Genomic DNA, 14,067 nt, shown 5'->3' on the forward strand with positions numbered 1-14,067 from the left:
TTAATGTAGACATTAAATTTAGTAAAGGAGTAATGAAACAGAGGCCAAATAATCAGACATTTTATAAACTAGCACTTTTGTGCCTGTGGTCATCATTATCTAAATATATGATACTATGGAAGACCAATGGTTAAGTTTAGAGTTCTAACTCATTAATATTTCAGTTTTACCCTTTAAACTGAGGTTGTTAAAATGAGCATTTCTGGCCTCCTTTAAAAAACTTGTGGTGCTTGTGGCAAAGCTCTTTTTCGTTCTTCACTTTGGGGTAAAAAGAATTTCGAAATACCTGAGCAGCGGTACACTGTTAGTGCTTTTCTGGTAACTTATGGCAAAATTATGGTAATGTTTTAGATCCAGTTGCTGTCTTTCCACTGGAGTTGCTCCCATCATTTTTGTGATCTGGTCACAAATCCAATGCACTCTGGTGTTCAAAAAGGTCAGTTAATTAAGATTTGACAGATGAGCCCACACCTCTATTGGACTCATTCATTAAAAATCATTGTGTCAGTTGTGACATCCTGTTCTCAGAAGTCGTCATCTTGAATGTTTAATTTTGTCAGTCACTATGGTTACCTGCGCCATAGCAATCTATTGGTGAGGACAAAATAAACCAAGAAAGTTGGCACACTACAACTGTAAATAATGTTTCCTCTTAATTTAATAAGACATTTCCACATTGGCAACATTTCGAGCCAGCCAGCTCTTACTGGCTCTTTACTTTGTTTTCATGAGCACATACAGTAATGTTTTTTGTACTATTGAACTTTTATTGATGAAGATAGAAAATATAGAAGTTGGTGCTGTTATAAGCTGTTGTACAAAGATGATGATTTAGGATTCATTCTGTAAGTAAATAGGCATGTGGATGTGATGACTAATAACCTAGGTTATGTCAATGTTGAAAATACATTCATTAATATTATCTGATTAATCCAAAAGTACAAGTATCTTTTTGCATAATCCAGAAGTCAAATTGAAGTCATGTGTCACTGTCATTTTTGCATGACAGCTCTGATGTTCCAGAATACTAATGGCCACTGTCGTTTGGGCAAATGACTTTTGTTTTTAAATCCTTTGGCATCACTATTTTGTTATTTTATCATTATTTATTTAGCAGTGAGATTTATCAATTTCATCTTTTGGAAAAGAGGATCTAATCATCATTTGAATGAGACAGATTATTTTGTTCAAAGCCCTTTAATGTTTATTGAACTGATTTCATATTTTTTTCCAAAAATGTGTAAATGTAGTACAGCATCAAAAGAATATAAAACGAGAAGTTAATGCAAAAATGATAAATATTTGGATCGACATGGGTCACACTGCAATAAAAAAACTAGATGCTTTTGAATTTTTTTGCAGAAAAACTTCTTATAATATCCCTTGAATCACTGCATAAGATATTAAAGGAGCCATAGAATGGAAAATTGAAAATGTACCTTGGCATAGTTGAATAACAAGAGTTCAGTACATGGAAAAGACATACAGTGAGTCTCAAACACCATTGTTTCCTCGTTCTTATGTAAATCTCATTTGTTTCAAAGACCTCCGAAGAACAGGCGAATCTCAACATAACACCGACTGTTACGTAACAGTTGGGATCATTAATATGTACACCCCCAATATTTGCATATGCCAGCCCAAGTTCAATGCATTAGACAAGAGCAGGCAGTATTAACGTCTGAATCTGTGCACAGCTGAATCATCAGACTAGGTAAGCAAGCAAGGACAATAGTGAAAAATGGCAGATGGGGCAATAATAACTGACATGATCCATGATAACATGATATTTTTAGTGATATTTGTAAATTGTCTTTCTAAATGTTTCGTTAGCATGTTGCTAATGTACTATTAAATGTGGTTAAAGTTACCATCGTTTATTACTGTATTCACGGAGACAAGAGCCGTCATTATTTTCATTTTTAAACACTTGCAGTCTGTATAATTCATAAACACAACTTCATTCTTTATAAATCTCTCCAACAGTGTGTAATGTTAGCTTTAGCCATGGAGCACAGCCTCAAACGCATTCAGAATCAAATATAAACATCCAAATACATACTATATTCACATGATCCGATGTATGCATGCAGCATGCATGACGAACATTTTGTAAAGATCCATTTTGAGGGTTATATTAGCTGTGTGAATGAGGATTTAAAGGGGCAGCAGCCTGAATTGGCGCATTTATAATTATGCCCCAAAATAGGCAGTTAAAAAAATTCAACATTCAAGGGATACCTTAGACTTGTGAAAAAACGTACTAGGGCACCTTTAAGACTCTTTCTCAAAGAATGTATCTTTTGACTAAGTGTATTTTGTCCTACTGCACTGGTTGATGTTTTTCACTTGTTTAATACAGTAAGTCAAAATTAGTTGTATTAAAGATACATACTGTAAAAACAAGTCTTAATATTTTGTACAATTGTTGCTTCTGAACTAAACCTTGTTTCAAAGATTTTACATATTTTGAGTGGAAAAGATAAAAGAGCACACTTTTGGAAGAGCACACTTTATAAGCTATAAGAATCTTATTTGTAAGATGTCTTGTTTGTTCTTTACATGCTAAAATGCCTCTTTTTGTTTTCCTTCAACCTCAACAAAGGAGAGCCTGAAAGCAGGAACACACAACTATAAAACAATTATATGAAATCACTTTATTATCCGTGTGTGGTGATTCCATTTGGCAGGAATGTTACAGTCTAAAATCTGTCTATAACGGGCATGCAGTGAGGCCTACAGGTGGAGCGCTCGGAAAACACAGAAGACACACAGAAATATCATTTATAACCTCACCTACAGTGCACATCATATGCATGCATACAATTCGTCAACAAAGAAGAGGGAGGAGAATCTACAGTGACTTAAAAAAAATGCACCAAATAAGAAACAGAATTTTTCCAAAATACAACCACCTAGAGACAGGAACAGATTACAGACGGAAAATCACACCAAGATAATTTATCGTTTTTAACACAGAGGAAACCACATAGGACAATGCAGTAGAACAGTAGACACATACATTCAGATAACAACAATGGAATATTTCATAACGCTACTGTGTTAGGCAGTTTCTTCATTAGCATCTGAGAGACACGGAATGACTTTGAGTTAATGCATGTCAAATGCTGATTTACATTTAGAGAACATCATGATGATTATGCAATATTTTTTCTATACTCATACAGTACTGAAGTAAACATACAAAATATGTTCAGAGAATGGGTGAATGTTTTGTTGTTGATTTTTAAACTTTTAAATTTAATTGTGTGATAATTTCTTTGTTCTTTGTTTTAGGAATCTGTTTAAGACAATCACAAAGCCCAAAGAACTGACATGGTAGTCGCATATTACACCACTTTAGACAATAATGTAAAAGAACAACATTAAATTTAAGAAATCAAAAATGTTGATAATAAAAATAATAATAAAAGTTGATAATAAATAATAAAAGTTGATAATAAAAATAATAAGAGCAGACAATCTCACAAACAGGAACACTCTTTGGTTTAATAAAACAGGTGATGATATAAGATGAGCGATGGGTCTCGGGCAGTATTTATCAGTGCAGCTGATGAAAATTCACCATGTCACACAGACTATAAGAGCGGCAGAATCAAGGGCAGTTGATAGACATGTAGAAAAAACATGTTTGTGCTCCAAAAAAGACCTCTGTCGATTGTAAAGTACACTCTGGGTGGCGGAAATGGGAGATTTTAAGTCAGTTGCATGTATTTAGCTAACTATGCTAATGCTATGCAAATGTTTTTAGCTGAATCTCCTCTCCGAAAGCGGTATAGCTGACATTGTCATTTCTTGTGAGTAAAGGCCTTAAACACAAGTGGCAGTAAAATCTGACAACATTCAGTATGATTGACCACTAATATTAAATTTAGCATCTTAGCAACTGGCTAGTTTGTTCAGCTGTTGAAGGACACCATTCTAATCTGCAAGCACATTCATATCATAAACATTAATATAGATTTAATTAACTCCTTGGTTCGTGTGGTACATGGCAGGAAAGCTGTTACATCAACGTGCCCGTGTGCTATATGACACTATTTACTCTCAAAGCCATGGCGTATCGTATGATTTCTAGAGACACTGAAAAAAAACATTTTTGTTTTTCATTCACAGGCCAGTATGGATTGGATGGAATGTCTTAAATATTTGGAATGTTTAAAAACAACAGAATGGCAGCCTAATTCCTAGTTGTATTTTTCTGAATATTGAATGTTGTTAAAATTTAAACATACACATTTGCGACTAACAGGTTTTCCTGAATGCATTGTTACTTACAGTAATTGCGGACATAATCTAATGAGAATACAAGCACACGCTATCAAACCATGACCAAGTAGCTTATCTTTTTATTTTCTTAGTAAAAAAAGAGAGGATGGATAATACAATCTGACTTTGCGTCTTTCAAATCTGATTTTCTCATTATTGAGGAATTCAGTCCCGCTGTTTTCCCTCTTGTCAATGCAGTTACAGCAACGAGAAATAACGTCATACATAAACTAGCAACAAGCAAGCATAAAAACACAAGTCAGATCCATTCATAGCTCATAAAATAAGAGCCAGGCTTTGTTTAGAGACTCTAAAAAGTAGGAATCGCGCAACCTCCTTCTCCAGTTTCCTTTTTACTAAGCTTGCTTGACTGATACTAGGAAGACGACATGGCATTTGCACACAAACATTCTCTAGCAAATAAGCTGAATACATAACCATGAAGATTGTCTGTTATTGCTGATCTGGGATCAGAGTCCCATATACAACCAACGGACACAGGACATCTTCATTCAGAAACAAATATTGCACCATTGTCACTGTCTGTTTACGTAATGTGTGCTCACAACCATATTGTGAGAGCTAACGTAAATAAATGTAGACACTAAAGAACTAGATTCTACTGTACAGCAGTGAATATGAAGAGATTATATATTTATATATATATATAGCCCTATTGATCCAATTGTAGTTGTATGTGATCGATGTCACCCCTCACAACCTAAAGTACTGTAAAAGCACAAGCAAGTCAATTCAAGAAAACACCTAGCGCTATGGTTTCTCTTGCTGTGGCTGGCTAACATATGTGATTCGTTTTTAATCAGTCAAATCCAGTTTACTAGAGTGTGATGTGAATGTGCGTGACGACGTAATGAGGGACGTATAGTTTACTTTTCTCCAAAGGAAGATCTATATATATGTGAGCAATTTGCCATTTAACACTGGTTTATGTCGGACAACAAAATCCAAAACCAGAGTTATTGCCTTAAATTTTAGTGTATTTCAGCTAAAAACGGCAATGGAAATTGGATACAGTGTACTGATAAAGAAAAAAATTGTTATTATGCTTAGAGCAAACAGCAAAACAGCCAAATCATGTGATAGTGTACGTTCTCTTCCATATTACAGTTTTCAGTCAGATACAATGTGACAATTCATGATGGCAGCAACTAGTTTGAAGTATGGATGTTAAATTAATCTGTATACAGTATATATCTATAGGTATACCACATGGATTCATCAATAATATCTATAACAGAGCAACAATCAAAAATATGATATGATTGGAGAAATTCCTCCAAGATAAATTTATGGCTTTTACTCATAGTCATTGTTTATATATATATATATATATATATATATATATATATATATATATATATATATATCCTAAAGTCATATACAGCTATTTTTTCATTTGCTATTTACAAACAAAATTAATGAAGCATGAGGAATATTCTTGTTCTAAGGTCTGGACTCAGGGGGCATTAAATTTGTCTTCAAGCAGAGCGTATGCAATGTAACATTTCGAGTGCACAGATTGTATTTTTCCCCATTCTTTTCATCAAAAAATGTCACATGTATCGCAGTTAAAGACAGATGTTATGGCACACGTTTTGAATCCAGAGATCTTAGAACAAATGAGAGAGAGGGGAAGGGGAAAGAGGAAGTGGCTTTCATGACATTAATGATTCCTGTTTTATCACGACTTGTCGTGGAATGTTGTTACTTTTTATTGAACATATCTTGAAGCGGGCCTGGGAGGAACTTCATGACGGTGTCAACGATGCTTTCCTCCTCCTCTTCTTCATTGCCGCAGCCGGCAGGGATTGCTTTCTTGGGACGGGTCAGACTACCCTCTGACGCCTGCTCCATGGCTGCTTGGGCTTCTGCCTCCTTCTCTTCCTTCTTCTTTATACCATACTGAAAAATACACAGCAGCATGTTAGGCCTTTCCACTAGTTAGTATGTCACCTTTTTTTGTAAACTTTTGTAACTAGTTTTTGTTTTGGCAGTTTTTCTGCTGTATCATTTTTTATTACATTTTCGAAACGCACTTAAAGCAGTTGACCAATCAGAGCACACTGTGCTTTTTGGAAGGACGGTCTTCACAGAGACCGGAACTAAACAGAGTGTTACTGACAGAATGGGAAGAGAGTTGCTGCAAAAATGTAAAACGTGGAAAAATAGGTATTTTTTTAAACAATAAAGCATGAAAACCTATTAGACCCCAAAGAGAAAATCTTTTTTTTTTTTTTATTAAAAAAAAAAAAAAAAAAAAAAAAAAAGTCTGCAGTCAGTTGTATCAGCCTATCGTTGTATTGGGGGGTTATCACTGCTCTCCCCAGTGTTGCCAAGTCCGCAGTTTTCCCGCGGAATTGGTCTACATTAATACTGTTACCGAAGGTTGTTTTTCATGTCGCGGGTTGAAGTGGCCCCCAATACCATGATATTTAGCCCCTGGAATGTGAATTTTACCTGGTTTTACCTGGCTGGTTTTGGGCTGGTTTCGAGTAGTAATTGGGCAGGTTTTGTTATGAAAACCTGGCAACCCTGGCTCTCCCTGCTCTTACTCATACTAGGCTGCCCAGAACAGAACCATACTGCCAATCCAAACTGTATGCTAATTGTCAATCATCTTTGAAGATAGTGATCCTGACAGAAATCAAACGTAGCGTTAGTTCAGGCAGGTCATGAGAGTCAGGCTCACATCAGCTGACTCTCAGCTGATCCACATCTACCTATAAGAATATGATGCTCTCACAGCTTCCGCATACAAGGTTCATTCAGCTATCAGCAACTTATTGCATTGCTCAGGAGCAAATTACCCTCCTCCATCCCCAATTCCACCTCTCATTTACAATCAGGACTCGACCTCTGATATTCCTTCATAAGACTCATTTATATTGAATTATGTTTTACACTAAAATGTCATTAAGAACTAATGACATCTGTTTTTCTGCTCTGTTTACCCTAAGGGGAGTTATCGCTGCTCTCCCTGCTCTTATCTAGGTTTTTGCTTAGAACAGAACCATACTGCCAATCCAAACTGTATGCTAATTGTCAATTAAATTTGACGATAGTGATCCTGACAGAACTTTGTTTTAAAAAGTGGGTGAGACAGGAATGTGTGTGGTGGTGGGGGAGTTGCTAATACAATGGTGTATCAGATATGTAACAATTGCCTGGGACATTTAACATTACTTTTTATGGTATGCTTATATGCAGCTGTTGGCCGCAGCAGTTTTATTTTGTTGTTTATGTTTATTAAAGTTACTTTTAATGTCCACCTCCTTTTTCCATGAATTTGAACTTTGTTACAGTTATGTTTGATCAATTAAATTCACATTATTTTATTTAATTCTAATGAAATAGCCACAAGTGCTGAATTACTACTCATACAGGTTTATTTGAAGAAGAAAAATTGTGGGGTAACGCAACGCTGTTTTACTTGGCCAAAACAATCATACTAAAAATACACTTGTGCATTTAAAGTTATGTTATAATGTTACTGTCAGCAAGGTGCAGGCAGATGATGAAGCAGAAGATAATTCAAAACACAGAGTTTAATAAAAATCCAAAAGGTAATTCACAGAAGGCTTAGAAAAAACACAACTTACACAGATGCTAACTCGAACATTAACGCCAGCTGACAAACAGAACTGACAACACAAGAACTTAAATACTCAGGCAGACAGGGTAATTCATGATACACAGCTGAACTAATTAGCAAATCATATCTGTAACCAAGACAACTAAAGAGTGGCATGAAACCAAACAAAGGAACATATGTGACTGAAAATAACAAATTAAAAGTCCATGAAAATAAATTTAAGGTCAAAATAACTGAATGTTCGTGACAGTTTCTCTGTACGTTCGCTCTGTGGCTGGTATGAGACACTTGTTGCAGACTGCAGCAAGTTAGATTGATATTAGAATATCATATTAATAAAAGCTGGATTACCTGTGTTGCTAAATGGCATGCGATTTAGAATACTGATCCTTCATTAATGAATAACTACACAGGAACAAATGAGTAATGCATTATTAACACTCTAGTAACTACTATTAACTAACAAGTAACTCTGATGAATGAATTAGTAAGTAATAGTGCTCAGTTGAAGGTCGTAGTTCCCTATTAGCTAATCAGTAACTACTGTTTTTTTCATACCTCCCAGAGAACTATAAGAACTACTATATACATGTTCGTAATTAATGTGAATAATGAATAATGTATAATTAATTCTAGAGTAAAGGCCTTGGTAACCCACTAGTAATGACTGAAGTATTACCAAATACTTAATAAGGAATTATTAATTATTTGGATCAGTATTCTAAAGTGAAAAGCATGATAACTCTCTAGTAACTACTGTAGTCATTGTAAACTTTTGAGGTTTTTGTAAAGTATTGGATAGTAATAACTCAAGAGTTACTGTATAACTCTAAAGTAACTACTTCTTATTTGATCAGTACTCTAAAGTGAAGATCATACAGTAGTAACCCACTAGTAATTACTCAAGTGTTACTACATCCTTCTAAAGGAACTACTAATTATTTGGATCAGTATTCTAAAGTGAATATCATGGTAACCCACTAGTAATTACTTAAGTGTTACCAAATATATCATAAGGAATTACTGTACAAAAACATACAAAAACATCAAAAGTTTACAAAGACTTCAGTAATTACTAGAGAGTTATCATGTTTTTCACTTTAGAATACTGATCCAAATAATTAGTAATTCCTTCTTAAGTATTTAGTAATACTTCATTCATTACTAGTGGGTTATCAAGGCCTTTACTTTAGAATTAATTATACATTATGCATCATTCATGTTAATTATGAACCTGTATATAGTAGTTCATAGTAGTTCTCTGGGAGGAATGAAAAAACAGTAGTTACTGATTAGTTAATAGTGAACTACCACATACTGAGCACTATTACTTACTACCGGTAATTAATTAATCAGAGTTTATTGTTAGTTAATAGTAGTAGAGTGTTAATAATGCATTACTCATTTGTTCCTGTGTAGTTATTCATTAATCTTAATTTTAAAACACAGTATATTGTATGGTGGAGAAAATGCTGTATTATTGTTACTACAAATAAAGCTCTTTCTGATTGTGCTTTATTAGCTACTAGATTAGTATTGTCTCTTGATGCATGATAAAAAAACATGCTAAATCAAGAAAACAACAGATTCAAACAATAAGACTAACCATGGTGAGCTATATAACAATGGTAACAATTGTTAGTTTTCTGTCAATAAAGGTATCCAAACAGTTGTCACCTGTCTAATATAACACAAAATACACTGATCAGGCATAACATTATAACCACTGACAGGTGAAGTGAATAACACTGATTATCTCTTCATCAAGGCACCTTTTAGTTGGTGAAATATATATTAGGCAGCAAGTGAACATTTTGTCCTCAAAGTTGATGTGTTAGAAGCAGGAAAAATGGGCAAGCGTAAGGATTTGAGCAAGTTTGTCAAGGGCCAAATGGTTATGATGACTGGGTCAGAGCATCTCCAAAACTGCAGCTCTTGTGGGGTGTTCCCGGTCTGCAGTGGTCAGTATCTATCAAAAGTGGTCCAAGGAAGAAACAGTGGTGAACCGGTGACAAGGTCATGGGCGGCCAAGGCTCATTGATGCATGTGGGGAGCGAAGGCTGGCCCATGTGGTCCGATCCAACAGACGGGCTACTGCAGCTCAAATTGCTCAATAAGTTAATGCTGGTTCTGATAGAGAGGTGTCAGAATATACAGTGCATCGCAGTTTGTAGCGTATGGGGCTGCATAGCCGCAGACCAGCCAGGGTGCCCATGCTGACCCCTGTCCACCACCAAAAGAACCAGCAGTGGGGACGTGAGCATCAGAATTGGACCATGGAGTAATGGAGGAAGGTGCCCTGGTCTGATGAATCATGTTTTCTTTTACATCACGTGGATGGCCGGGTGTGTGTGTATCGCTTACCTGGGGAATACATGGCACCAGGATGCACTTTGTGAAGATGGCAAGCCGGCAGAGGCACTGTGATCCTGGGAAACCTTGGGTCTGCCATCCATGTGGATGTTACTTTGACACGTACAACCTACCTAAGCATTGTTGCAGACCATGTACGTTCTTTCATGGAAACGGTATTCCCTGGTGGCTGTGGCCTCTTTCAGCAGGATAATGTACCCTGCCACAAAGCAAAAATGCTTCAGGAATGGTTTGAGGAGCACAACGAGTTTGAGGTGTTGACTTGGCCTCCAAATTCCACAGATTTCAATCCAATCAAGCATTTGTGGGATGTGCTGAAATAACAGGTCCAATCCATGGAGGCCCCACCTTGCAGCTTACATAACTTAAAGGATCTTCTGCTAACATCTTGGTGCCAGATACCACAAGCACACCTTCAGGGGTCTAGTGGAGTCCATGCCTTGACAGGTCAGGGCTGTGTTAGCAGCAAAAGGGGGACCAACACAATATTAGGAAGGTGGTCATAATGTTATGCATGATCGGTGTATATTATCGGTCTTTGGTGTTTCCATGGTTTCTATGGAAGTAAAACAGGTAATCGAGGGTAATACAAATATGTTATATTACAAATACAAATGTTTGAGCTGAGCATTGGAGAATTCTGGCTACAACCAATTCTAGATTGTCTTATAACATGACTGTTAGAAACATTTAAATTGGGATGGTGTATGTACATAAATCCTTGGCAGACTGCCATTTGGCAAGCCAGTGTAATTATTTGGACCTGACAGTTAGCTTAGTGATTCACAGAAGCTTCATTTAGATCAGAGACACTTTCTCATTTACAAATAAATGCCCTGATTTTTAAATGGTGTGCTGAATATTGGCAAGGAAATCCACTTCATTAGAGAAGTACTTAGATGACAAATGGTCCATTTCATCTTTGTTTCACACCCAAAGGGTCTGAGGCTCGTTAATTCTTGCCCATTCAACTGTTTTGCCCTTTTAGCTACATTATAAAAACCACAAAGACATGAAGGAAATTTCACTTAAATTGTGCTCATGTTGTTATGTTCTCATGATATATGTAAGGTTGCGTTTGTTTTTAAGTCTCTTTTTTTTCACCAAGGTTGCATTTATTTAATCAAAAATACAGTAAAAAAAAAATAATATTGTAAAATGCAATTTATTCCTGTGATGCAAAGCTAAATTTTCAGCATCATTATTCCAGTCTTCAGTGTCACATGATCCTTCAGAAATCATCAGAAACCTGCTTATTTGCTGCTCAATAAACATTTCTGATTTTTTATCAATGCTGAAAACAGTTTTTGCTGCTTAATATTTAGTGGAAACTGTGATACTTTTTTTCAGGATTCTTTGATGAATAGAAAGTTTAAAAGCACAGCATTTGCTTTTGTAAAATTATAAATGTCTTTACTGTCACTTTTGATCAATTTAATCTGTCCTTGCTAAAAATATTAATGACCCTTTAAATACTTTTGAATGGTAGTGTACATGTATATACTGTTTCTGTGTTGCTTTTTTTAACTCTTACAGTCAGCACATGATGGGTTCTGTTTCATTGTATTGCTTCGGGAATCATAGTCACATCCTGAGGAATGACGATGTATAGTAATGGGAAGAAGGGAGATTTATGAAGGAATGATGTTATGGCAAGGCATATACCTCCCTTAGGACTCTTAGCTGCTCTGAGATATATTTAATTGTGATGTCTTGCCAATAAATGGATTTAACAATGAATGATTTCTCCCTCTGACTACTGAGGTCACAAACTAGCTCATGCAATCAGCGGCTGACCTTATAAACAACGATTTTCTATTTTTCTTAAACTATCTATGTATTAGGAATAATGTGGATTCCATCCCTTATGTAGACATGAAATCTTATTAATGCAGCTTAATCTGAGAAATACTCAAACGGGTTACTTGAAGGGAGTACTTGGCAAACCCTGCAGTTCAGCCATCGTGGATAAAACATAAGGACTTCCTTTATTGCAGTCACGTTTTGTACAGAATGTGGAGATGCTGCCTTAATCCTCGTGGTAAATAAGACCCATGGGGTGATGGCTTAGTGAAAAAAAAGACAGGCTCTCTTTGGTCTCCTATCCTCTCTTAACATGGCTTTGCATAAAAAACTCAGTTTGCTCATAAGAGGAGATCATCCTCCATTTTGTACAGCCATGCGTTCAGTCTCTGAGACTCAGCAGCCTAAGGTAAATTATCATGACAAATTTGTAAATGCCAAGTCTGTTAAGCAGAATAATCATTTTTATTTTTTATCTCTGACTTTAGTATATATGATGAAGAATATATTCTTAATGTCATTTAAACAATCAGTGTTTGGCCTGTAAATTTGTACTGAAGAAGAAAATTTGTAATTTATCTTCCAATTGATCTGTTGTGATTTCCAGAGTGTACGGTGAAGTAAATTTATATATATATATATATATATATATATATATATATATATATATATATACAGTTGCAAGAAAAAGCATGTGAACCGCTTGCAGAATCTGTGAAAATGTGAATAATTTTAACAAAATAAAAGAGATACAAAATGCAAAAAAGAGAGTACAAAATGCACATTATTTTTTATTTAGTACTCTCCTGAGTAAGATATTTTATATAAAAGATGTTTACATATAATCCACAAGACAAAAAAATAGCTGAATTTATTAAAATAACCCCATTCATAAGTATGTGAACCACTGATTCTTAATACTGTGTGTGGTTACCTGGATGATCTATGACTGTTTGTTTGTTTTGTGATGGTTGTTCATGAGTCTCTTGTTTGTCCTAAGCAGTTAAAATGAGCTCTGTTCTTCAGAAAATTCCTCCAGGTCCTGTAGATTCTTAGGTTTTCCACCATTTTTTGCATATTTGAACCCTTTACAGCAGTGACTGAATGATTTTGAGATCTGTCTTTTCACACTGAGGACAACTGAGGGACTCACACAACTATTAAAAAAGGTTCAAATATTCACTGATGCTCCAGAAGGAAACATGATGCATTGACAGTCGGGGGGTGAAAACTTTTGAATAGGATGAAGATGTCCAAATTTTTCTTATTTTGTTTAAATATACATTTTTTTTTTTCATTTAGTACTGCCCTTCGGAAGCAACAGAAGATACTTTCATGTTTCCCGGAAGACAAATTAAATACAGTTTACCTTGATCTTCAAATTCCAAATGTTTTCACCCCCCGGCTCTTAATGCATCATGTTTCCTTTAATAAATTCAGCTATTTTTTGTCTTGTGGACTATATGTAAACATCTTTTATGTAAAATATCTTACTCAGGAGAGTACTAAATAAAAAATAACATGCATTTTGTATTATCTCCTTTATTTTGTTAAAATTATTCACATTTTCACAGATTCTGCAAGTGGTTCACATACTCACATACTTTTTCTTGCAACTGTATATATATAAGACTGATGCCAGACTGGACCAAGAGAGTGCTACTCTCTGAGAAAACAAAGGAAATGAACATTTGAACTTTCTCTTGCAAATTAGCATCCCCATCTGAGACGAAATCACATTGAGTTGATCATCTCAGTATTGTCCCAAGTTACATCTCATTCCCTTCACCCATCTCTCACATCTCATGTGTTGAAATGACCTGAAATTCACAGAAAATCTATATGGTTTAATGTGAACAATTATCTCACAATGCTATACAAGTTTGGTATCATTTGAAATGTCTCAGTGTGACTGGTACAAAGGACTCATTCCCACAGAAGTAAACCAATAGGTAATAAAGGTTTGAAGGTAATAAAGGTTTGACCTG

General features: G+C 35.4%; 1 protein-coding gene across 1 annotated transcript in view; it reads right to left on the reverse strand.

Annotated features, from left to right (window-relative positions):
- Nucleotides 1-2,642: 2,642 nt before the first annotated feature.
- LOC125259121 (complexin-1) overlaps nucleotides 2,643-14,067 on the reverse strand; it is a 63,864-nt gene continuing 52,439 nt past the window's right edge. Inside the window, exon 4 of the mRNA XM_048176516.1 lies at nucleotides 2,643-6,213. Coding sequence (XP_048032473.1) covers nucleotides 6,016-6,213 — 198 coding nt within the window. The 3' untranslated portion in view covers nucleotides 2,643-6,015. The remainder of the gene's footprint in view (nucleotides 6,214-14,067) is intronic.

Source organism: Megalobrama amblycephala, linkage group LG23 (assembly GCF_018812025.1).
Source record: "Megalobrama amblycephala isolate DHTTF-2021 linkage group LG23, ASM1881202v1, whole genome shotgun sequence".
Taxonomy (NCBI): domain Eukaryota; kingdom Metazoa; phylum Chordata; class Actinopteri; order Cypriniformes; family Xenocyprididae; genus Megalobrama; species Megalobrama amblycephala.